Source organism: Cucurbita maxima, unplaced genomic scaffold, assembly GCF_002738345.1.
Source record: "Cucurbita maxima cultivar Rimu unplaced genomic scaffold, Cmax_1.0 Cma_Scf00013, whole genome shotgun sequence".
Lineage (NCBI taxonomy): Eukaryota > Viridiplantae > Streptophyta > Magnoliopsida > Cucurbitales > Cucurbitaceae > Cucurbita > Cucurbita maxima.
This window is the reverse complement of record NW_019272029.1, coordinates 1066590-1092013: the sequence shown is the minus strand read 5'-3', so window position 1 is coordinate 1092013 and position 25424 is coordinate 1066590. Positions and strand designations below refer to the sequence as shown.

Sequence of the window (25424 nt, the reverse complement as noted above, 5' to 3'; positions counted from 1 at the left end):
TAAAAGTTTTTGAAATGAGTATGCTAGGGAGAGGTTTTCACGTTCTTATAAGGATGCTTCCTTCCCCTTTCTAACCATGGGATCTCACAATCCATCCCCCTGGGCAGCCCAGCGTTCTCGCTAGCATACCGCCTGGTGTCTGATTTGATATCTACACTATAAATTAGTTCAAAACACTCATAATGAAACGTGTTATCATCAAAATACATATTGAAACTCCTCAAATGCAGAATCGGAACAAAAAAGGCTGCCAATTCCTTTATGTATAAAGGCTAACCAAACCAAAAGGTGAATGTCTTATTTTCAATCATTTCTATGATTCAACTTTGCTACATGAAGAAATGGAGGGGAGGGGGAAGAATGAGTTTCAATTTACATGAAGAATTGCTATAGAAGTAGAAAGAATGGTAAGAAAAAGTAACTAAATGACTGACCTCTAAGCTCTGTTTGCTGTTTGTTGATGGCTATTGATTAGCCGTGGATGTTGCATTGTTGCAAGTATGGGTTGTTGAAGTCCATATGTTTGCTCCATAAACCCTTGTACTCTCCAAATCCAATATCTAACCATGGCTTCCAAGCACCGTTGTAGTGTATAACAGCTGCCTTCTCGATGTCATCTGGTGGCAAAGTAGAGTCATGGCCGAGTCCGAGCATGTGCCACCGCCGCTCCACCGCTGTAGTCTGGTTATAGAACGTAACCCACCCCAAAGGCAAGCTTCCACCCTTCAAGATTGGCCGTTCATTACTCTGCATGCATTATAACAAGAGTATAGCAGTGAGGAATGGTAGGACACGGTAAGCGCATCTGAAAAGTTCTTTTTTTAAAGAGATGCAAATCAAAGAAAAGAAGCCAGACCAAAAAGCCACAGAAGCTAAGAAAAACCCAACAGAAAGTAAAGTTAGATTCTAGACCATAGCCCAAAAAACGACAAAGTTTCATGTTTCTAAAGTTATCTGTACACCAAAGCCACCTTGATCTTGTGAGATCCCACATCGGTTGCAGAGGTGAATGAGCGTCAACGAGGACGATGGGCCTCGAAGGAGAGGTGGATTGTGGGATCCTACATTGGTTGGAGAGGGGAACGAAACATTATTTATAAGGGTGTGAAAACTTATCCTTAGCAAGACGCGTTTTAAAAACTTTGAGGGGAAACCCGAGAGGGAAAGTCCAAAAGGACAATATCTGCTAGCGGTGGGCTTGAACGGTTACACAATTGTGAGATCCCACATTGATTGGAGAGAGTAACGAGCGCCAATGAGAACGCTGAGCCTTGAAGGGCAGGGTGGATTGTGAGATCCCACATAGAACAAGTGCCAATAAGAACGTTGGCCACGAAGAGGGGTTGATTGTGAGATTCCACGTCGATTGGATAGGGGAACAAGTGCCAGCGAAGACGTTGGGTCCCGAAGGAGGTGCACAGTAACTTAAACGCGATAGAATCACACTGAAAAGTAGTTAGTGACTAACAATTTTTACAAACAAGTTACATCAATGTTCTTACCAGTCGAAGATATTCATGGTAGCGAGCAGTTAAATTTTCTTCCCTCCACCTTCTAAGATCAAATACGTTCATTCCAAACGCCCATGTGCATGCCTTACTGTCGAATTCATCAGCAATCAGTGGATCTGAGAAGTTGATAAACATATCCATCCGTAGAAAAGAAGCCTCATTTTCTTGACAAGTTTCAACAGCACCATTTACCTTCCCCTTCATATCAACGTGCCACAAACCAGATAAATCCTTTTGCACCACCACATCATGATCAAGAACTACGACCTTATCCAGTGAAGGGAAGATATTTGGCAGATAGAACCGAAGATAGTTGAGTTCAGAAGTAAACCTTGGGTCACTAAAATTGTGCACCTTCCATCCTAAATCATACTCCCTGGACAGCCACTCAAACTCCGCCATGCTCAAGACCTCAACTGTGGCTCTTCCCATAGGATTTAGTGAAAACCACATGGACATTGCTGGTAAGTTCAATGAATTGGTCACCAAATGGAAGACAATTCTCTCCGGTTCCTGCAAATATTTTCAAAGAATGAATGGGTTAACGTAAATAACAAAAATCTTCTAATGTGCAAAGGGGCCCCTTCGGACATTGCCGAGAGGATCATAGTTGTTGGTTTGGTTGCCATTGTGTTATTGTTGTTGTTTAGTTGCGGTAGATCCATTAGGTTATTCAAGGAAAAACAGTTGCAAGGAGTGGAACTTCGGTCGGAGAATGCCCCAGTACAAATCAAGAAATGGCACATTTTGAGCTAAATGAGCTTTAAATGCTATACCTTAGCACTTGAAACAGTGGAGTTGACAACAACAGCACAAGCCAAAACATTGTCGGAGAAGACAGCATAATGATAGAGCTTAGTATCATGAAGCAACTTTTTCTGTTCAAGCAGCTGCCTCTCCGAAGGTGGTGGCAAAGCGAAGTATTCAGAAGTCAGCCGCATTGATAGACAATGAAAGCCTTTAGGGGTGGTTCTTGCAGCAAGATTTACAAGATAAGTAACTTGTTTCTTTTGCATACGAACTTGCTCTTCAGCATTGTCTGTCATAGCTCGAAGCTTTGAAGACATTGCCGAGCAGTCTGGGTAAGCATGGCCTGCTTTTACTAATGAAGACTCCATGTTCTTCGTTTTCTGCAAAGCACTGTAAATTTAACAGCATTTCAGGTGAAGTTTCACTGCTTTAGATTTCTGTTCTAATTAAAATCTGCATATAATTTTCCACTATTTACCTCTTTGTCAGAGCTGAATCCTTAGTAACTTCCTCGACTGCATGTTCTAGCTCTTTGACTCGTTGTCTTAACTCTTTCGTCAAATGAGAATTGCTACCTGGTGGGGCGAAACTTAGGTAGACTTTGGCTCTTATCAGTTGATCTGTCATCTCCTTTACTTTATAATCTACTACTGATCTTGACTGGGCTATGCGCGAATTCTTATCACGCTTGACAGCACCCCGATCATGTTGTCCAGTTTCCTTATAAGAATGATTCTGCAATCAAAATTTAGAACCAATTTGCAGGTGAACTTAGTTACATGCTAAAGAATCAATATTAATTCCAATTTTGCTGATATATGTGCTTCTAATGTTTATATGGGGACAAAAAACAACTTAAGCGATGAACAAAGGCAAGTTGTTCATGAATGATGAGGCCACTTATACAGAAACTCATATGTTGAGAACCAAAAATCATTAGCAAGAATGTGAAGTTTCTCAAGAAACTGCTTTGCAACAGGAGAGTGATCAATCATTACATTTAAGAATGAAACAAATAATGTGAGATCCCCACATCGGTTGGAGAAGGGAACGAAGCATTCCTTACAAGGGTGTGGAAACCTCTCCCTAGTAGACGCGTTTTAAAACCGTGAGGCTGATGAAGATACGTAACGGGCCAAAGTGGACAATATTTACTAGTGGTGGGCTCGAGTTGTTACAAATGGTATCAAAGTCAGACACTAGGCGTTGTGCCAATGAGGATGCTGGCCCCCAAGGGGGGCGGATTGAAACATTTCTTATAAAGGCGTGAAAACCTCTCCCTAGTAAACGCGTTTTAAAATCGTGAGGTTGACGACAATACGTAAGAGGCCAAAGCGGACAATATCTACTAGCGGTGTGCTTGGATTGTTACAAATAGTATAAGAGCCAGACACCGACCAGTGTGCCAGCGAGAATGTTGACCCCCAAAGGAGGCAGTTTGTGAGATCCCACATCGGTTGGAAAGGGGAACAAAGCATTTCTTATAAGGGCGTGGAAGCCTCTCCCTAGTAGACGCATTTTAAAACCGTGAGGCTGACAACGATACGTAACGGGCCAAAGCGGACAATATCTACTAGCAGTGAGCTCGGGTTGTTACAAATAATATACGAAACAAAGGCATTACACCCCTAAATATAGCCAAATACCACATATATACATACAAAATATCATTTGGAAGGAGATAAGTTCCAATTATTAGTTCATAGCCAAGAGAGAATCAACAGGATTTGTAGAACAAAGTACCTTTTCCCCTCCATCATCAAACCGATTATCCTTATGTTCTTTGCTGGGATTACTTCCTGAAGTTCAAAAGGAGTAGCCCAGAACAAAGCAACATAAATAAGAGAAATAAGAACTGCAGGAGACAAATAAGGCACAAGAAAAAACACATACCAAATTCGAGGGAGTTAATTCCTTCTCTAGATTGGAAATCACTATCTTTGAAAACTATAGGTTTAGGTCCTTTCAAGCTCTCGCCCGGTTCCTTCATGACAATGCCAGTATAGATCAAAATCACTATCCACAAAGTTCAGAGCATGGCAAACTTAAGTGATATGTAAGAGTACCTGTTCCATTGAGCTAAGTGCTTCAACATCTCTTCGCTTCTCTCCAAAGAACAAAAACAAAAAGAACCGCCTTCAATCTTCTTATAGCATTCATATTTACCACAAACATCGCATATGATTGAAAATATATCACCAAAAAATCGAAAAACAAATGTCCAATGCATAAAAACAGAATCCACAAACAAAACCCACACAAGAATTGAACGAAAAACAGCCATACCCTGCTCCATAAGTCATCGATGAACTCCCTCCGCCCTAAATCAAAACAAACAACGAACTAAATCAATCAAACCAAAACCCAACAAAAAAAGACATCGAATCCAAAACCAAAACCCACGGTCTTCATCTTACACTCAGTAATCAATAACATAAGAGGAGAAATACAAAACGAACCAATAGAAGTGATGGTCTTGAGGCGATGAGAAACGAGAACCAAAGGAGCAAAAACAGAGACAGAGAGCAGAGAGAGGATCAGAATCCTCTGCCATCGACGAAGAAGCTTCATCAACGCCTCCCTCCAACAGAGGATCCCGTCGCAAAATTCCTCAGAAAAACCATACAAGAACAAATTTCAAACTGGCTACCGATGGAGGAAGAATCAAATCAACGGATTACTTCAAGAATTCGGAATATCAAAGAAAAGAGAAGTGGATCAAGCGTTAATATCCATCTTCTTCTTCTTGTTCTTCAATTGCAGGCCGGTTCTAGAGAGAGAAAGAAAGAAAGAACAAGAAGCTTGCTCTCCGCCATGTTCGGCTGGTTCTGTATGTGAGTTTTCTGTGACAAGTTTTTTCTTTTTCTTTTTCTTTTTCTTTTTTTGGTAAAATAATTTAAAATTTTGTAATTTTGTACTCTGCCCCGAGTCGGACAGTGGCGGCGCTTATGAATGATAATAACATTTATCAGATATTAATAACAATATTATTACTTCTCCATAAATATCAAAAATTAAAATTATTGTCCTTCCTTAAATTACCATACTAATTTTGGATATTACTAACAATTTTTTTTCGTTAATAAATAAATAAATATATATATATATATATATCACCTATATATTACTCTAATTAATGTTTAATTATACGTCTACAAACGAGTTATTTACCGATCATATTTTTATATTCATTTGTGTTATTTTCCTTTTTTTAAGACTTCAAAAACGTGCACCATTAACGATGAAAGTGTATCGGAACTCAGAGGTTATATTACTTTTTTTTTTCTTATTTTCTTGTTCATAATTATTGCTTTGAGCATTTTTTTTTTTTTTTACTTTATTCTATTTCTAAAAAATTCTTACTTTATTTATTATTATTATTTTTTTTATCTTTAAAGTTTATATATATTTTTTTTTTCTTTCTTACAAATATTTTCTCTCTAATTTTATTTTTCAAGATTGATCATTTAAATCTCTACCGTTGATTGAATATAAAAAAAAAAAAAAACAAAAAAGTAATTTAAATTAATAAAGGATCGAGATTTTTAAATTAAAAAAAGAAAAAAATGGAGGGCTCTGATGGATGGTGAGGCAATGTCCAGCTGTCATTGGAGACTCCGTTACGGCGGGGCCCACTTTAAAATTCAACGGTTTTATTTTTTACAATTTTGTTTTCTGTCCTTTTATTATTATTGTTATTCTTTATTTAGACTCTAAAAAAAATTATATCAGTGCACGTTGGCGAAGTAATATTTTATATTTATTAAAAAAAACTTTTAATATATAATTTACTTTATATAAAATATTCAATTACAAAGTTATATATTTATTAATTTAATTTAAGATCATTCTGTCTACTATTTTAAAATTTAAGATCAACTTGAATATAGTTTAATTTAAAAATAATCTGATATTATGATAGATCTATTAGTAATTACTAAATTAAAAAAATCTTAAAGTATAGAAGTTCCATTTTTTCTGTTGAAATAAAAACGAACTTACACGTGGTAGAAAGTTATAATTTAATTAATGAGTCATTATCATATTTGAAATGATATTTTTGTTGAACGGGTGTACAACCGAAATGAAGTAGAGTAAAAAACTAAGAAGACGACGCCCTTAGAAGGACATCCTAGAATATAGGCATCTTACATTACTACAAAACAAAAGAAGTAGTTTAGATGGGACTTTTGAATAAGAAGATGTTATCTTGTTACAATTTAATATATTAACCAATCCGAGTATTGATGCAGTGGTTAAGACATATATTCAACTAAAAATTTGAGAGTTTTTGAATCTCTAATAAAACGAGCCGAGTGGAATGATGGGCTGAGTTTGGACCTGAGAATTTCTACATATTAGTGGAGAGAAATTTCACGTGCTTCTCACATGTCACAATTTTACTAGTTTCCGTTCTTTTCTATCCAAATGACAAGTCCATCTTTATCTCCATCTACCCCGTCAACACCTCTAGTCTATTGATTATTTTGTTCACCATGGATTCCCAAGATCAAAATGTCTCTAGATTGTGACATGTCGAGAGCCATGAGAACTGACCTAGTTAGCAAACCGCGCAAGCTCAAAAGATTAATCGTTCTTTAATCACCACTGTACGACTATGAAAAAAAAAAAGAATCTATATTACAAGAATATCATACTCTTAATTACACGAGGATTATGTTTGTATCATACTCCTTATCTAGACCATACATAAAAAGTAAATCCATATTCTCGAAGTACTAGAAAAATTTCATAAATATAAACGAGCTCACTTAACTATGTTCCATTTAGCTGAAAGATGATTATTGGTTCAAGTACGTCCTACGAAAAAAGAATAATTTGAAAAATGCTCTTGAGGACTTCTCCATTAATTTAGAATAAGAAAAGCTGTTCGAAGCAGTAATTGCAGAGAAGGATGAGAGTTCTTCAAGATTTTACATTCACACCCTAATCCACAAAATTCTCTTTGAGCTTCAGAATTGCCAGATGTGATTAAAACAGGCTTTTGCAAGCAAACCCACCTCTCAAAAGAGCTAAAATGCAGAGCTCCATAAGTATTCTTCTTCCATATGTACAGCAACTCTCGAGTTCCGCTATGTTTCGTGGAGGTTTTCGAATCCTTTTCGGGTAGTAGTTTTGATGGGGTTCAAGTATTTGGGAATTGAGAAGCTATTCTGGGATGGTTGTGTTCACCTTCATATGTAACAATGAGCATTGAAGGTTCCTCGAGACACCGCTCAACATGCTTCCTTGCTGGACAACCTCTCATGCTGCTGCACTTATAGTATCCTCTGCCGACGTTTGAGAGTAAATTAAGATCAACATCGACGATATCAAATCATGGAGAATCTGTGGAACTCTGGTTGCTCTTACAAATTCATCAACCAAGTTTCAATAGCCATGTTAAAAGAATTTGCAAAATGCATACAGTACATAATGCAACGCTGACATATGAACAAGACAGATGTTGAGGATGGTTGGAAGAGGTATCCCACGTCAGTTAATTAAGGGGTTGATCATGGATTTATAAGTAAGGAATACATCTCCATTGGTATGAGGCCTTTTGGGGAAGCCAAAAGCAAAACCATGAGAGCTTATGCTCAAAGCGAATAATATCATACCATTATAGAGGGTCGTGATTCCTAACATAGTATCAGAGCCATATCCTTAACTTGGCCATGTCAATAGAATCCTCAAATGTCGAACAAAGAAGTTGGGACTCTTGAAAGTGTAGTAAAAAGTGACTCAAGTGTTGAACAAAGGGTGTACTTTGTTCGAGGGCTCCAAAGGAGTCGAGCCTCAATTAAGGGGAGGTTGTTCGAGGGCTCCATAGGCCTCAGGGGGCTCAATGGTGTACTATGTTCGAGGGGAGGATTGTTGGAAGAGGAGTCTCACATCAGCTAATCAGCTAATTAGGGGGTTGATCCTCATCTCCATTGGTATGAAGCCTTTTTAGAAAAGCCAAAAGCAAAGTCATGAGAGATTATGCTCAAAGTGGAGAATATCATACCAATGTGGAGGGTCGTGATTCCTAACAAATGATTCCGGCTCGATTTATAAACGACACAAAACGGCCTCCCCCATGTTGGTGAAGAATTCAATGGACTACTCTACTAAGAGAACATGAGGCACAAACTAATAGAGCAAGTTTTCAATATCCCTACTAGATTACCAGATAAGGAATATAATCGACATCTTTCAACCAATGATCTCATATAGTAATGGCAGCCAAATGCATATAATCCCAATATCAATCTATAATGAACTATCCAACATCAGCACAATAAACTGAAAAGGAGTGGAAGGATGTTCATATACCTCGGGTGAGGAGAGCCCTTGATTGGCTTTTGGCCATATTTCCTCCATGAGAAATCATCAGGAGGGATATCAGCAAGCTTGTTACTAATGGCAGGCACCTTGATCGACCGCTTCACTCTATGTTTCCTGCAAGAAGATCATCAAAATCGAATCAGAAAAACATATCAAACCATCCCCATTTCGATATCGAAACAATTTCATAAACAAAACCAAAACTTCCCAACCTCTTCTTTGAGCAATGACATTTCCCACTGCTTCCACATTTAACACTCCCATCTTCCCCTCTCCTACAACACTTCCTTTTATGGCGTGAATTCTGATCGGAAGACCGAGGCGTCCCAATCAAATGAAAGCCACTCCCATCCAAGTTTGCCACACTGCCATCAATGCTCAAGGAAGACATAAACGACCTAGTGGATGACATTGTGTGTTGTGTGCAGCTAGAGCTATCAAAATTCAAGTTAACACCACTATTGCTCCTAAGATACCCCATTTCAGGCTGCTGAGTATTCAACAACACCCTGTTCTGAAGCAGATGATGATAAACAGCAGCAGATTGAGGTTGAATCTGTTGGATTGAACAGTGTTTGACATTTGAGTTCAATTCCAAAGATGAGTGAGGACCCATCTGCAAATTTCTACCCTGGAGAAGGTCCATTCTGCAATTAGGGGAAGAAGATTCTAAGAACATTGATTGGGAAGGCGAGGAATCAAGATGAAAGTTCATGATCTTCTTCTTTTTCCTGACCCTTGCATGACCCAACCCAACAGAATCAAGAAGACACAAAACCTTCCTAAACTTAAACACAGCCTCTCCAGTTCCCGCCATTAAACAACGCGTAATCTTCGAGTGATCTTGAGGCGATGTCACAGTCAACAGATTCAATACTTTATGAACACTCTCAACAGCTTCCCTATTAGCATCTTCAACCTCTTCCATCTTCCCAAATGGGCGAAATCTCGAACTCTGAAAGCCCTAGCTGAAATCAAGCATAATGGGGGCGAAGAAAATAACAGAGAAAAAGGCGATGAAGAAACAGAAGTTAGGAACCCTAGATTCTTCTGCCATTGCTATGATTAAAGTATAAACTGAAGCGAAATTTGAGAGACCCAAAAGAAGAGAAAGCGCAAATCATCCATCCATCCATCCATCCATCCATCCATCCATCTCTGTCTCTGTCTCGCTTCAGAAGAGATGGTTTTCTAGAGAGAGAAGAAGAAGTGGGAAGTGAGAGAAAGAAATAGAGAGGGAAAAGGGGAAGAAATGGAGAATTTTTGGGAAAAATTGATTGAAATGATGAGAAGCAGATGGATGAGGAAGACGAAACAGGAAGCAGAGAAATGAAACTGCCGTCTTTGTTTCGGATTTCCACGTGGGTCCCACCATTTACACTATTTTTTTTATTAAAATAAAAGAAATTAATAGGTTAAATATTTTAATTTCGTATTTAATATGTTTTTAAATTAGGGTTTAGTAAATTTAAAATAATTAAAATACATTCTGAAATCTGGGGAAATGAAATAAATATAAAATTTATAAATTATAATTTAAGAATTTAACCAAATTAATAATGAGTTGATTTTAGTCTTTACATTTTACTTTTTATAAATTTTAGATTCAAACATTTAAAATTGATTAAATAATAATAATACTTTTTATATAAAAAACAATAAAAAAACGCCCACCAAGAGTGGGGCCCACGAAATTGGGCACGAGGAAATGAAGAGAGTAGCAATTTGTAAAAGCGACCCAATCAGAATTTGCCACGTGTAATACTTTCAGCTTTGAAGGGCTGACACGTAGCTCAAAGTGCAGTTTTGACTGTTGCGCTTTTTTTTTAAAAAAAAAGAACTTTTTGCTTTTTCTATTTATTTATTTAGCTTAAAAAAATAGCATTTGCTAACTTACGCAATGGGTGAGGAGAAGAGAAAATCACAGTGCATTGGTAGTCGGTGACTGACTGACAGTGCGTGGGACCCAATGGGTCCATAAACCGTTGAGTATATTAGTCTTTTCCTAATGTTTTTATTTTGTAAAATGGAAAGGATTCACTTCTTATTCCCAATTTAACCCCTCATTTATTTATTTATTTATTTATTTTGTTTATTTTGAGAACAAAAATATATTTTTGGCTATCTAATTATGAAAGGAGCCATAATAAACCGAATCATAAACACATACCAAAAATACCCTATAACTGTTGTAAATTTACAATAGGGGTAAAGTTGGATTCAAGAATATTTCTTTATTAAAAACACAAAAAATAAATATATTTTTGTAAGAATAAAATAGTTCTAAAATAGATTGTGAAAGATTTTTGTTTGATCCATGTCTAGTTAAAACAATTATTTATGGTTGAATTTTGAGGCCATTTTGTCTTTTATCATATTATTATTATTATTATTATTATTATTATTAATTGGGTTTGGTATTATTATGTCCAATTTGGTCATAAAAAAAATGCTATTTCTAAAAAGAAGTGAAAGCCTATGATACAAAGATTGAATTTTAATTCATTATGGTCAGTCAAGTCAATCATGTATTATTACCTTAGTCTAATTAAATTAAAATTATAGTATTAAGTTTTTGTTTTTATTTATGGCAACAATTTTGCCTTTATATCTAATCAAGCCTTGTTACATAAATGGTATCTTTTATTTTTTCTTTATAATAATTTATGTCCACATTCATATTATTATCACTATTTTTATAAAATACAGATTTCATATAATAAAAACATTCAATTTCATAAATGAGATTAAAAAATAACACTCATTAAAATTAAAAAAAAATATTAATTTTAGTTTTTGAATTTTTTCCTATCAAAATATAAAAACATCTAGGTTTAACACAATATTGTAATTTAAATCATATAAATTTTAAAACAATTTAATATACCTTACATACCTCATACTTCCATGCGAGCTCTTGGTCACATCAACCATACCTCGGGCTTCGACGTTACTTGCCTATTAAATAATTTATGACAAAATAATCGTAAAAATCAAAATGATTATTAAAAAAAAATTCAGAGACAGAACAGATCTTATAGAAGTTCATGAAATCTAAATTTAAACCTAAATTGTAGATCATTAGGAACAGAGGAAATATTCTCCACTCTTTCATATCAAGGAACAGAGAGTAGAAAACAAAAGAGGTCATGTTCTAGTGAAGCAGTACACGTGCTGAACTGAATATTTGCAGATAATCTCAATGAAAGGCTCAAATCATGGCCACAAAATTTACCCATTAGGCAATATGTTCAAAAAATCTTTCATTATATGTCAGTATGTCAAAGGATAATGGACATTGAGCTCCTGTGACCCTTATTATACCTGAGGGGAAGAAGTTGCTGGGTCATTCTGTTTTCTGCCTTCACCATGAATCTTTTCCTTGTGTGATTGTTGATTGATTGAAGCTTTTCTTTTTGAACCAGGTGCTCTTAACTCTGAGTTTCTATCTGAATGGATCGATTTCAAGCAAGAGAGAACGACTGACGTATTCTTCATCCTTATTTGTACCATACAGCGAGTTGTAGACATTGAACATGACATTAATGTTCCTCCACTCGAGCTTATAGTTATAGGAGATATTCAACATCTTAAGTCGGCAGCCAAAACGTTTGAACCCATAAGAAGTTGGCTTCACAACTATATATCTAACTCAGAAAAAGTAGTCTATTCAAACTTGTGATGATCAAAGACCTTAAGGTGGCTTTGCCTCTAGACTATTATGAATAAGAGATCTAGTAGAATAATGAACCTTGCTTACAGCCAAGAACACCTGGCTGGGGTTAGACATGTATGCATGAGGCAGAAGTCAAGGCAAGTTCATCATGAGAACTCAAAATTTGCTCAACTTATGGGTAGCTGCTACACATCCAACAAGGGAAACCAACAGAGCTTCGAATTTCCAAACGTTATGCTCTGATTATCAAGCTTATCTGAAATTTCAAGCATAATCCCTTATCAGTCAATAGATATTTCTGAATTGTTGTCATCAACCTCGATAATCTTGGACAGGGAACGTTGGAAGCAAGTTCAAACATCCCCTATACTTTTCGTCTTCGGAAAGCATGTCTAAGACTATGGTGCAGGTGGAAGCATCTGGCACCACGTTTTTGTTAACCATCCTATGAAGAAGCTCAACCACTTCCTCTCGTTTATTACTTTTGTAGAAACCACGGAGAAGTGTATTGTAGGTGATTACATTGGGCGTACAACCATTTTCTTCCATCTTTCGAAATAAATCATTTGCCTTTTCTACTTGTCCTTCTTTACAACACCCATGGATTAGAATGGAATAGGTCACAACATTTGGCAGAAACCCTTCACGGGAAATTTTGTCGAAGAACTCCCAAGCTGTTTCAAGTTTCCCTGCTTTACATAGGCCATCGATAAGACAATTAAAGATATCAATGTCCAATTTCAAGTTGTATGAAAGCTCGTTAAAAATTTCCATTGCTTCTAACAAACAATCGTTCTTACACAGCCCATCTACAAAGATACTCAATGTACTTGAACTCGGCACCAAACCATGAGCTTGAATGACACCGAATATTTTCTTTGCATCATCAACCTTCCCGGCCTGAAAAAGACCCGTTAGCAGGGCATTATATGTTATCACAGAAGGTTTAACGCCCACTTGAAGCATTTCATTGTAAATCTTCATTGCTTCTTCCACCTTCCAATTTTTGCAATACCCATTGATTAGCACATTGTAGCTAATCACATTAGGTTCACACCCCTTACTTGGCATACTAAGGAACAGTTCCCTTGCACTCTCTAGATCACTAACCAAACAGAACCCATCCATCAATGTATTATAAATAAACAAATCAGGAACATTACCTCTCTGAATCATCACCTCTAGCAACTTGTTGGCCTCGATAACCTTTCCTGCCTTGCAAAGTATATCCATCAACACATTAAATGTGACGGCATTTGGTTGAATACCTAGATCCACCATCTCATTGAACAAACATTTAGCCTCCTCCCACTTTCCACCATTGCAAAATCCATGAATCAAAGAGCTGTAAGAAATCACATCTGGAAGCATTCTCCGAGCTTTCATTTCCTCAAAAAGTTCCCTTGCCTTGTCTTCCCGCCCATCTTTACAGAGCCCATCAATAATGGTACTATAACAAATAACGTTAGGCTTACAACTAATGCCGTATCGACCAGTCCCATTGAGCATTTCCTCATGCAACTTAAGTGCAATGTTAGTATTACCCGTTTGACAAAGTCCCTTGATTAAAGTCCCATAAGTAATCACATTTGGCCTACAACCCAACTTTTGCATTCTCATAAACAGCCGTGTAGCTTCACTAATCCTATGCTCCATACACAAGCCCTTAATCAGGGACGTATATGTCACTATATTGGGAACATAACCTCTCCTTATAATCCCCGCCATGGCTGCTAGACCTTCGCTAATCCGATTCACATTACAAAGGCAATTAAGCAAAATATTAAGCGTGATGTAATTAGGCAAAAGTCCGGCTAAGCTCATTCTATAATACAGCTTCAAAACCTCAGAGTAGTGCTTAGTCTTAGCAAGTCCACCAAGTAAAAGATTGAATGAAGACATTGCAGGGGTAGGATTCGCAAGCATCATTAGGTCAAAAAATTGCAATGCTTCTGATACGGTAAAATTACCCGTCTTGCAATTCTGAAGGAACGTCCGAAGCCGTTCATGAAACGAAATCTCTGTAGTTGACTTTTCCAGCGAAACTTCCGGTGAAACATTCGAATTTGGCGGTTTCGAGATGACAGGCGGGGATTCGGCAGAAATTGGAGATGGATTTTGGGGTTTTGAAGATGCAATTATTGTTGGGTGAGTAAACAGAGACGAGAGCTTGCCTTTCGACGGAGCTGGCAAAAGAGAGGAAGAAATAGCGGAGGCTACAGTCTTGGAAACCATTTGGATTGAAAGAATTCGCCGTTAAAGAGTTGAATCGATATCTACTAGTGGCAATGGCGGATGAAATTCGAAAGATGAGGAGAGTAGAAACAGTACCGGAAGGGATGGAGGTGGAGCACGATCAATGTTGTAGCGCCGTCAACGAGCTTAGGGTTCCGCCGGGATAGAGAGATGAAGACTTGAAGGAGCTCATCTGGGATTTCCACCATAGCTACGAACTCCGCCTGGCTAATGCTTAATGCTCAGAGGGAAAGGAAAAACCAGCTATGCTAGGGTTGTATACTTAAATAATATATATTTATTTATTTATTTTGGGTAAAATTTAGATTAATTTTCAAATTTTAGATAATAAAGTTTTGTTTCAATAATAAAAAAAAAACATTTTTACAAATTATCTAATTTATATGGATACATACATTTTTTAAATGAATTTACTTTGAAATATCTTAATATAATTTTTATAATAATAAAAATTATAGAAAACTTTGTTTTCAATAAAATAATAATCCGATTATTAGATATAAAATTGAAAATTTAACAATTTATTAGAAACTTTTTTAAATTTCAAAACGTGAAACCGGCGCGTTTTCACTTGTGTTCTAGGGCAGTTCGAGTGGTTTTTTCGCACTTATGCGAAGAAATTATTTCTTGACATTGTGGTGGGGAATGCCCCAACTTGATGGTTGGGAATTGAATTTTGCGAAACCGGCCCGTTTTGGCTTGCGTTCTAGGGTAGTTCCGAAATCGAGCTGTTTTTTCGTGCGAAAAAATTATTTCTTGGCATTGAGTATACAACAATTATACAGGGAGAATCGAACCATTAACTCTTAAAATAATAATTGAATCTATTAAAATATCGAGAGTAATAGAGAAGATATCGATATTATTTTGGAGGTAATGTCCACTAATGTCACAAATATGCATTATAGAAAGTTTGATTTTCCAATAGGTCTTCCATTTTGACACATAATCGATATCGAAATTGACTGAATGACCAATGGAGAGAGATATCAAAGTTGTCATTCATGAGTGTCAAGACTTAGGACTCGTCTTGTAGATTACGTGTCAGTAAAAAGCTAAGTAGTAAATTGTGTATCTTTTATCTCAGTTTAGCTACGTCCGCGTGGACTTGTCACATTATTATAACAATATTAATATTACTAAAATTTTTCTGACGTTCACCTGCGACATGGTCAGGTTACATAATTCTCGTTTCTAAAAGTGAAAATTATCCCTACAATCTAACACGAGTGAAAACTATTATTGAGCAAACGAAAAAAAAATGTGCACTTTATTGTAATAAGTAATAATCTTCAATTCTTTTAGATTTTTCTCAGTCATCTTATTCTCAAGATCGCTCCCATTTGGATGTGGTTTTCCGTTTATATTTTACTTAGGTATCACAACTTTATTATATCGATTATCGGGTGATCTTTTTGGTCGGTTTCAATTGCAAAAGGTCCAAAATTAATGTAAATAAAATAGTGAAAATTGAGGAATAAATTAGGAATAAATCACTTTGTACAAATTGATTATTTTTTTTAGGCGTAATTGATCGCATTAGATTTTCATCGCTCATCTTTCTTATCATTTGGTTTCTTTTTTTAATAGTATTAACGGACTCTCCACAATACTATGATATTGTCCATTTTGATTCTAAGCTCTTATGTCTTTTTTAAAAGGAATGAAACAATCTTCCCCTCGAACAAAGTACACCATAGAGCCTCATTGAGGTCTATGGAGCTCTCAAATAGTCTCTCCTTAATCGAGACTCAACTTCTTATTTTGAGCCATCGAACAAAGTACACCCTTTATTTAACACTTTAGTCACTTTTGACTACACCTTCAAAGCTCACAATTCTTTGTTCGACATTTGAGAATTTTATTGACATGACTAAGTTTAGGGCATGATTCTGATACTATGTTAGGAATCACGACTCTTACATTGGTATGATATTGTATACCTTACTATAATCTCTCATGACTTTACTTTACTCTTGGGTTTTTCCAAAAGACCGGTACCAATATAACAAAAAAAAAAAAAATTAAAATAATATAATAGCTAAATCATACATTTAACTTTTTTTTTTTTTTTTTATATATTTTTTAAATTCTTAATAAAGGCATTCCTTTTTTTGACATTATTTTGTTTTGTTTCTAATTATTCATGACAAAAAGTAGATTTCTTTTTCCCTATAATCACTTCCCCTCCCAAAAGGGAACAAACAAAATAAAATAAAATAAAAAAAATAAAAAAATGATTGGAAATGAATAGCAAAAATCCCACAATATCACCATTCTTAAAACACACATCATGGGATTCCCAAAATGATGTCGGCACATTCAACGTTGTTGAAATAAGTAGAACATCAAGCTAAAATAAAAACCTTAAAAAAAAAGACATAGGGTAACTTCGACATTCTCTTGCAACACGAGTTTTTCCAGCATGTTTTATCTTCATCCATATAAACTTCAGTGAGATTTTTATGATGTCAATCTAACAGATTTGCTCCAAGTAAAACATGCTTAACTATGAACCTTTTATGATTGAGCTACGGGAAAAAAAAGCACACTTTGTTAACAATGGAATCACGACAACTTTTATAAACTATAAAATCATGGTTGAAAAGGACGTCAAACGAGCATTCATATGCCCTTTGTCTAAAAAAAAAGTTTTTTTTCTTCTTCTTCAAGGGAGCATTTTCCTTCCATAAACATCATCTTGTTTGCCACTTTTATTTTTGACGGGTGAATGTACCAACACGATCTAACTAATTACCTAGACATTTTTCTGACAAGATTATCTTCACAAACCAACACGAATAATTGTAGTATGTTTTGTTTTCATTTATGTGTCAGTAAGAAGTCAGTCTAAAATAGAATTATTTTAGAGTCCTGTTTCCTTTTTTGCCCTCGATTGCCAAAGGTATTACAAAGACACCCCCACTAAAAAGGAATCACCACCTAACGTGCGCCGGAAGAATAAGACGGGTCAATACAACGACTGAGCAGCCCCCAGTTTCCCGGCAATGCTAAAATGAGCCGTCCGGTTGTATTAAAGGCGTTGGTTTTTCAAGTTCTCCACCATCCGTTGCTGTGACTTGTGAGTGCGTTTCTGTTCTGTTCTGTTCTGTTATTTTGCCCTCACAAATTCAGGAAAAAGCGAACAAAACTCAATACAAAACCTCTCTCTCTCTTTCTAGCATTTCAGCATTTTTCCCTCTCCCTCTGTGAAATTCGGAGTCAAAACAAGAAAAGGAAAGAATATGCAAGAAAATGTAGATCAGGGCGTTGAATTTCTCTGTGATTCTCGTCGTTTCTTTTGGTCAAAAAGCTTCAAATCTGTTTCGTTCTGTAAAGGGGCTTGTTCAAATCCAACCCCCTTTCTCTTTTGACGTTTTTTGGTTCTTGGGTTTTGGTTTTCGGTTTTCATTTGAGCCTTGAAATCTCCCTTTTCTTGTCTGGTTGTTCTATTCTTGTTTTTATGACGATTTCATAAGTTCATCCATGTCGTCCGACATAATTTAGGGTTTAATCTTGCCCTTGTTCGAGTGATCTGTGGTGGGTCTGCGAGAAAAAGAGCTCTTACTGTTGCTGTTCTTCTTCTTAATGGATTGTTTTACTTATACCTACTCTAATGGAGTCCACTGCGTTAGAAGCTATGCGATATGTGCTGAAATTTGCTGATACCATCTTATTTGTGTTGAATTGTTGAGTTCAGGGGGATGGGAACGGATCCTCTGCTATCACCAGCAATTGGACCGCCAATAAAACGGCGAGCAGGATTGAGGATAAAGCAGGCTGGTAGAGGCTCATACAGGGGAAGCTAGGAAAATTGGGGGATTTTGTTTTCAAGGTGTTTAGAGTTGGGTTTTTTTCAAGGTGATTATAGGGGCAAGCCCTGTTTTGTAGGGTAGTCTTTTTAGAGGGCGTTTGACAAAGTTTTTCAGTCAGAGATGGGTACTGATGATTTGCATCAAATACTCAAAAGCTTTTGTTTCAACTCGGAATGGAAGTATGCTGTCTTTTGGAAACTTAAGCATCGAGCTCGAATGTAAGTCGTTTTCCTTTCGGTTTCTTGCTTTTTGAGGATTTATACGACGAACCCTTTTGTTCTTTCTGGTTTGTAAGGAAGATTTTAGGATGATGTGAAAGAAAATACTTGTTTTCGTACTATGATTCTTCGATGGTTAAGACGTTACTGTAACTTCGACCAAAACATCATAAGTCTACACTATATATATAGATATCTAAGGCTGAGTTTGATCTATTATATTTTAAATGAATGTTGAATTCAGGATGCTGACTTGGGAGGATGGCTACTATGACAATTCTGAACAATATGAACCCCCGAAGAGCAAGTTTTACAGAAAAACGCTCGAGAAATTTCATGATGGACATTATTCACACGACCCTCTTGGATTAGCTGTTGCAAAGATGTCTTATCATGTATATTCTCTTGGGGAAGGGTAAAAATCTTAGCATAATGCATTCTATATGGCTATTGTATGGTAGGTTCTAATTGGCTTCACCTTGCTGTAATTGTTATCTCCTTTTGCAGGATTGTTGGACAGGTAGCAGTTACTGGAAAACATCAATGGATTACTGCAGATGAGCAAATACAAAATATCTCTTCAACACTTGAGGTGCTATTCTTTCCTGTTCTGCAATAATATAAGTTACTGAAGTTTATCTGATCATTTCAGGTATATGATTAATGCTTGTTTTTCGACCATTTTGGGTTGTGTTTTGTTACTCATTGTCTGATCATTTCTTAATAGTACTGCGATGGTTGGCAAACACAATTTTTAGCTGGCATTAAGGTATGGCAGCCGTTCTCTCTCGCTCGTCAATTGTTTTAGTTATTGATTACTGAATTTTTGTTTATACGCTTTGTAGACTATTGTTGTTGTAGCAGTTGTTCCGCACGGGGTCTTACAGCTTGGATCTTTAGATAAAGTAAGAGCCTCTTCCATCTGGTAGATTGTGAAAGCTTGTGAATTATGATCCTTGCTGAACTAGAACATTTTTTTTGGGCTTCATATTCACTGATGGAGTGGTGTGCTTTTTCGATATCCAAGGAAGATTTTGATAATTTCTTTTGTTCACTGTCATTTTATAGATCTTTTTGGGGTTTTGGCTTCTTATAATAGTGTGTTTTTGTGAGATCCCATATCGGTTGGAGATGAAAACGAAACATTCCTTTATAAGGGTGTGGAAACCTTTCCTTAACAGACACGTTTTAAAACCGTGAGGCTGACGATGACGATGATACGTTTTAAAACTGTGCTCTGGGCCACTGGTTGGTTTTGGATTCATGTGTCTTATTATTGCCTTTTGGCCTCTTGTAATAGAGTGTTTTTGTGAGATTCCACGTCAGTTGGGGTGGAAAAAGAAATATTCGTGTGGAAACGTGATATCCCACATCGGTTGGGGAGGAGAACAAAACACCCTTTATAAGGGAGTGGAAACCTCTCTCTAGCAGGTGCGTTTTCAACCTTGAGGGGAAGCCTGCAGACGCGTTTTAAACCCTTGAGGGGAAGCCTGCAGATGTGTTTTAAACCCTTGAGGGGAAGCCCGCAAACGCGTTTTAATTCCTTTAGGGGAAGCCCACAGATGCGTTTTAAAGCCTCGAGGGGAAGCCCAAAAGGGAAAGCCCAAAGAGGACAATATCTGCTAGTGGTGGGCCTCGGTCGTTACAGGAAACCTCTCCTCAACAGACGCATTTTAAAACCGTGAGGCTGAGGACGATATGTAATAGGCCAAAGCGGACGATATCCGCTAGTGGTGGGCTTGGGCTGTTACAATTGGTATCAGAGCCAACATCGAGCAGTGTGCCAGCGAGGACGTTGGCCCTCAAGGGGGTGAATTGTGAGATCCCACATCTTGATTTGGGCTGTTACAAATGGTATCTGAGTCAGACACCGAGCAGTGTGCCAGCGAGGACGCCGGCCCTCAATGGGGTGAATTGTGAGATCCCACATTGATTTGGGCCGTTACAAATGGTATTAAAGTCAGACACTGAGCAGTTTGCCAGCAAGAACCCTGGGTCCCAAAGGGGGTGGATTGTGAGATCCCACATCGATTTGGGCTGTTACAAATGGTATTAGCCAGACACTGAGCAGTTTGCCAGCGGAGAACGCTGGGCCTCAAGGGGAGTGGATTGTGAGATCCCACATCGGTTGGAGAGGAGAAGGAAACATTCCTTTTATAAGTGTGTAGAAACCTCTCTCTAACAGACACGTTTTAAAATCATGAGGTTGACGGCGATACGCAAGGGGCCAAAGCGGACAATATTTGCTAGTAGTGAGCTTATAATATTATCGATATGTGACTGAGATATTAATTTCTAAGCTCGCCGTCTAGATTTAGGGCAGGATGGGCATTGGGTTCCTAATCACCCGTTTGTAACTTCTATACTTGTTTATAAAATTGTTTCATCGGAAAACAATTACTTAATCTACCTGGAGAGAATACTTGATTTAGCTTGCATGGATCAGTGCAGAGATATCTTATAAACATTCAGTTCATGGCTTTCTTAAATATGAATGTCATCTAACTCTAGTTTATTGTACCGTGTTCGTTTTCTTATTGGATTTAGGTCACTGAGGATGTCAACGTTGTGGCTCACATCCGAAACGTCTTCCTAACTCTTCAAGAGTCTTCAGCAGGGCATATTGAGCCAATGCCTTCTTGTAAGAGTTCGGGATACATGGTAACTCTCTTTCTTTATCGTACTTTTCTTCGCTAATGATGATAAAACTTGGGATCTTTCTGTTATTAAGTTACTTCTTGTACAGAAAAGTGAAGATGAAAGTGTCAGCAAGAACGTCGGGATAGAGTTGTCGGGATCTGGGGGCAACGAATCTCTAAAAACACAGCCGGATGCTATCAATGTGGAGAGTTTTAAATCACAAGCGAGATTGCTCGATGACAGGATATGTGGAGGGGAGCCTAGTGGATACAAAGATATGGCAGTAGATTTGAAACAAAAATTCAATGCACCATCACAAAACTCTGCCATGGACATAACAAATGACGCATGCTTCCCTGTGAATCACAACGCCATGTTTAGCCGAACCAATCCTACACAAATGTACTTGCAAAATGATGTTGAAGCATCGGAAGATGGGTGTCCATCAAACGCATCGTTGAAGTTCCCTGCTGGTTACGAGCTGCACGAAGTACTCGGTCCTGCTTTTCTAAAAGATGCCCTTTATCTTGATTGGCAAACCGAGTACGTTTTTGGTGGTAGAGCTTCCAATTTATCTGAGGGAATGAGTAGCAGCCAGTTGACATCTGATTCACCGATGGAGCATCTGTTAGAAGCAGTAGTGGCTGATGTTTGTTACAGTGGTTCTGATGTTAAAAGCGACACATCTCTATGCAAGTCTGGACAGTCTCTGTTAACATCCGAACGAATTCCCGAGCCTTCCACGAACGTTACAACATCTGCTTGTTCAGAAGGATACTCTATGGGTCAAAGTCGAACATCTTTTATTGGAGAGGACATGCCAAACTCTTTAAGCTCATCTGGAATATGTGGGGTGATGTCCCCAAAAGGGTTTTCGTCGACTTATTCTGGTACTGGCAGTGAGCGGTTGGAGAAGTCTTCGGAACCGGGGAAGAACAGTAAAAGAAGGGCTAGGCCAGGTGAGAGTTGTAGGCCTAGGCCGAGGGACAGACAATTGATACAGGACCGGATCAAAGAACTTCGGGAGCTCGTACCAAATGGAGCAAAAGTAAGTCTGGAGAAGCCATTCATCCATTTTTCCCTTTTGATGGAAATAGCTTTTTTGGTTCATCCACTGAAAGTTTCTTGATTGTATTGCAGTGTAGTATTGATTCATTGCTGGAGCGCACAATCAAGCACATGTTATTCTTGCAAGGCATCAGCAAGCATGTTGACAAGCTAAATAAATGTGCCAACATGAAGGTAATGCCTTAGAAACCCAACCCTAACAAGAAACTTATTTATCTTTTCTACATGATTAGGATACCTTTTCCGTTATTGTGCTAATTTTGCCCGAGCAAAAGCCGATGGCATGCCTACCCTTATAAGGAATGCTTCATTCTCCTACTCAACCGTTGTGGGATTTCACAATCCACCCCCCTCGAGGCCTAGCATCTTCGCTGGCACTCGTTTCCTTCTCCAGTCGATGTGGGACCCATCAATCCACCCCTTTCGGGGCTCAGTCTCCTCATTGACACATCGCTTGGTGTCTAGCTCTGATACCATTTGTAATGGCCCGAACCTTTCCCTTCCGGACTTCCCCTCAATGTTTTTAAACGCGTCTGCTAGGAAAAGGTTTTTCCACAGTCTTCTATGGAATGTTTCGTTCTCCTACCCAACTAATGTGAGATCTTACATCAAGCCCCTTGTGATGGCAGGCTTAGACTTGCAAATTGTTTGCGCTTATGTAACGTTTTTATGTTGGAATCATGAACGCGGTTGTCTTCGTCTTACATGTTATGTATTTATAGCTGCATCAGAAGGAAAATGGCAGGATGGGAACCTCAAATACTGACCAGGGTTCAAGCTGGGCTGTTGAGGTGGGTGGGCAACTTAAAGTTTGTTCGATCATTGTGGAGAGTCTCAACAAGAATGGACAGATTCTTGTAGAGGTATGATATACAAATTTTGTGGTTTCTTCAACTTTAATTCATTCATTTGATTCAATGAAAAAGCGACACACCTCTCTATGCAGATGTTGTGTGAAGAATGCAGCCACTTTTTGGAGATAGCCGAGGCCATTAGAAGCTTGGGATTCACAATACTCAAAGGCATAACGGAAGCTCATGGCGACAAGACATGGATTTGTTTTGTGGTTGAGGTAAGGGAAGCTAAAGGAAGCTAGCTAGCTCATGTTCATCGTACTTGTCAAATCATTGTGTTTGATGTCTGGTTTTGAACCATTACAGGGGGAGAATAACAGAAACATACACAGAATGGATATCTTATGGTCCCTTGTTCAAATCCTACAGCGCAGTAATACATCGTGACAGCTTCAACTGCTGAACTTAAAGATGAACACAAAGAACCCATAGAAGAAGGGTATTACTCTGACACACAAAATCAAGTTTCTGTGAAGAACATTATTGTTTTCCAAGTGTGAAAAACTATTTTTGTGTTTTGTTTTTTAGTGTGTTTGGTAGAAGTGTTGTCATTTGTTTGAAAAAAAGCTTTAAACTTATAGAGTGCATCTTTTGTGTATTTGTACGGTTGGATGATGAAAGTCACACATCGGTTAATTTAGGGGATGATTATGAGTTTATAATCAAAAAATACTATCTCCATTGGTATGAGGCCTTTTGGAGAAGCCCAAAGTAAAGCCATAAGAGCTTATGCTCAAAGTAGACAATATTATACCATTGTGAAGAGTCGTGTTCATCTAACATATACAACCCATTTTTATAAGTTCATTTGAAAAATACGAAGTGTATTTTAGCGTTAGATGCACGGATATGATATTGGTTGATATGCATAAGCTCAATTGTGAAACGGGATGAAGTGACATGAAAAATAGAGAATTAGGTGCATGCACACACTTTGAGACTTAAGATAGATAACTAGGTCTTCTTGGGAGGTAAATGTGAATTTTGACTACAATAAGTCTCGTTTTTAGGACACATGGTATCAAAAGATGGTATCTCAGTAAACCCCACCAAGATCGAAGCAATTATGAGGCGTGTAGTTTTTTAGGGTTAGTAGGATACTACTGATAGTTTGTTCAAGACTTTGCTAGAATATCCTAGCCTCTTACATAGTTAACGAAGAAGGGTATGCCATTTGTTTGGAGCGGTACATGTGAGGCAAGTTTTTATGATCTAAAATAGAGGTTAATGTTGGTTCCATACTCACAATACTAGAGAGTTCAGGAAGATACGTAATATATAGTTACGCCTCCAAGAAGAAAGGACTAGGGTAAGCATGGTTTGGAGGTGCGTTTTTTCTTTACTCTTATATACAATATTAAACACAAATATTTTAGAGATTTAATTTGAATTATCTTAAATAAAATTAAAATCTTGTGAGGGAAGGAAGAAGAACATTAATGCAAAGAAAGAAAAGCATATATGGTCAAACCTAAAATTGATGTAAGAGAGAGAATTGGGGAAATAATGGAAGTAGATCAGATTAATCTTATTACATCTTATCCTATCCTATTGATATAGGTAGTAATTTTTAATTTTTTTAAGTTTTTTTTTGTCATCTTATTTTCAGAATTACTCTCATTTGAAAGTAATCTCTGTTCATTTATGTACCCCTCTTTTACTTAGGTGTCTCATACATATAGCTCGATAAATAAGACCCTAAATTACTATTCTAAAAATTGAGATTCTACCTTGGTTAGAGAGCAGAACAAAATATTTCTTATAAGGGCGTGGAAACTTTTCTCTAACAAGGGTCTTAAAACCGTGAGGCTAACGACGATACGTACCAGGCCAAAGTGGACAATATCTGCTAGCAGCTGGCTTGAGTCATTTCAAATGGTATTAGAAGCAGTCCCTAAACGGTGTGCCAGTAAGGACGTTGGGTTCCCAAGAAGGGTGGATTATGAGATCTCCATCGGTTGGAAAAGAAACAAAACATTCCTTACTAGACCCCGAATGGGGTGGATTGTGAGAATCCACATCGGTGAGAGAGGGGAATGAAACATTCCTTATATGAGTGTGGAAACCTTGCATTTTAAAATCGTAAGGTTAACGACGATACATAACAGACCAAACATATATTTCAAACTACAACAATTTGAGCTTTCATTCAGCTACCAGAGCTCATTTAATGGCTACTCTGCTGAATAAAAGATTCATAACTCATATTTCAAACCACAAGCAATTTGAGCTTTCATTCAGCTACCAGAGCTCATTTAATGGCTACTCTGCTGAATAAAAGATTCATAACTCATATCAGCCACCAT

General features: G+C 37.4%; 4 protein-coding genes across 8 annotated transcripts; 1 reads left to right on the top strand and 3 right to left on the bottom strand.

The window, feature by feature from the left end:
* Positions 1-270: 270 nt before the first annotated feature.
* Positions 271-5141, bottom strand: LOC111488508 (probable galacturonosyltransferase 6). Of its 2 annotated transcripts, none has more exons than XM_023136269.1 (9): positions 4721-5141; positions 4548-4582; positions 4328-4363; positions 4155-4245; positions 4005-4060; positions 2740-2996; positions 2288-2651; positions 1503-2024; positions 271-747 (listed from the first exon to the last, which is right to left on the bottom strand). In XM_023136269.1, exons 1-9 carry the CDS (start codon positions 4830-4832, stop codon positions 472-474), a joined length of 1749 nt encoding a protein of 582 aa, XP_022992037.1. In that variant the 5' UTR covers positions 4833-5141; the 3' UTR covers positions 271-471. The 2 variants fall into 2 exon arrangements, with proteins under 2 accessions (XP_022992037.1, XP_022992038.1); XM_023136270.1 differs by having other exon boundaries at positions 4328-4358; positions 4721-4839.
* Positions 5142-7102: 1961 nt separating this feature from the next.
* Positions 7103-9963, bottom strand: LOC111488509 (probable WRKY transcription factor 21). The gene is made up of 3 exons (XM_023136271.1): positions 8804-9963; positions 8580-8705; positions 7103-7552 (listed from the first exon to the last, which is right to left on the bottom strand). The coding sequence occupies exons 1-3, from the start codon at positions 9517-9519 to the stop codon at positions 7408-7410; spliced, it is 987 nt and encodes a 328-aa protein (XP_022992039.1). The 5' UTR covers positions 9520-9963; the 3' UTR covers positions 7103-7407.
* Positions 9964-11397: 1434 nt separating this feature from the next.
* On the bottom strand, positions 11398-14779 carry LOC111488506 (pentatricopeptide repeat-containing protein At1g63330-like). Of its 3 annotated transcripts, none has more exons than XR_002719216.1 (2): positions 11905-14779; positions 11398-11549 (listed from the first exon to the last, which is right to left on the bottom strand). XR_002719216.1 is itself a non-coding variant. In XM_023136268.1 (1 exon), exon 1 carries the CDS (start codon positions 14500-14502, stop codon positions 12580-12582), a length of 1923 nt encoding a protein of 640 aa, XP_022992036.1. In that variant the 5' UTR covers positions 14503-14779; the 3' UTR covers positions 11678-12579. The 3 variants fall into 3 exon arrangements, 1 of the variants encoding a protein (XP_022992036.1); XR_002719215.1 differs by having other exon boundaries at positions 11916-14779; XM_023136268.1 differs by lacking the exon at positions 11398-11549 and having other exon boundaries at positions 11678-14779.
* A 2804-nt stretch (positions 14780-17583) lies between these two features.
* On the top strand, positions 17584-23723 carry LOC111488505 (transcription factor bHLH155-like). Of its 2 annotated transcripts, none has more exons than XM_023136267.1 (11): positions 17584-18556; positions 18801-18971; positions 19064-19148; positions 19284-19325; positions 19402-19461; positions 21104-21217; positions 21303-22244; positions 22337-22438; positions 22996-23127; positions 23211-23336; positions 23425-23723. In XM_023136267.1, the coding sequence occupies exons 1-11, from the start codon at positions 18459-18461 to the stop codon at positions 23503-23505; spliced, it is 1953 nt and encodes a 650-aa protein (XP_022992035.1). In that variant the 5' UTR covers positions 17584-18458; the 3' UTR covers positions 23506-23723. The 2 variants fall into 2 exon arrangements, with proteins under 2 accessions (XP_022992035.1, XP_022992034.1); XM_023136266.1 differs by having other exon boundaries at positions 17585-18556; positions 22987-23127.
* The last annotated feature ends 1701 nt before the right edge of the window (positions 23724-25424 follow it).

Coding starts and splice junctions, on each gene's coding strand:
- LOC111488506 (XM_023136268.1), bottom strand. CDS start 14,502: ATGGTTTCCAAGACTGTAGCCTCCGCTATTTCTTCCTCTCTTTTGCCA.
- LOC111488508 (XM_023136269.1), bottom strand. CDS start 4,832: ATGAAGCTTCTTCGTCGATGGCAGAGGATTCTGATCCTCTCTCTGCTC. Junction 2,025..2,287: donor CCACTGTTTCAAGTGCTAAG/GTATAGCATTTA, acceptor AAATATTTGCAG/GAACCGGAGAGAATTGTCTT. Junction 748..1,502: donor ACCATGAATATCTTCGACTG/GTAAGAACATTG, acceptor TAATGCATGCAG/AGTAATGAACGGCCAATCTT.
- LOC111488509 (XM_023136271.1), bottom strand. CDS start 9,519: ATGGAAGAGGTTGAAGATGCTAATAGGGAAGCTGTTGAGAGTGTTCAT. Junction 8,706..8,803: donor TGTCATTGCTCAAAGAAGAG/GTTGGGAAGTTT, acceptor ATCTTCTTGCAG/GAAACATAGAGTGAAGCGGT. Junction 7,553..8,579: donor AAGGGCTCTCCTCACCCGAG/GTATATGAACAT, acceptor AAACGTCGGCAG/AGGATACTATAAGTGCAGCA.
- LOC111488505 (XM_023136266.1), top strand. CDS start 18,459: ATGGGTACTGATGATTTGCATCAAATACTCAAAAGCTTTTGTTTCAAC. Junction 18,972..19,063: donor GTATATTCTCTTGGGGAAGG/GTAAAAATCTTA, acceptor CTCCTTTTGCAG/GATTGTTGGACAGGTAGCAG. Junction 19,149..19,283: donor ATATCTCTTCAACACTTGAG/GTGCTATTCTTT, acceptor ATTTCTTAATAG/TACTGCGATGGTTGGCAAAC.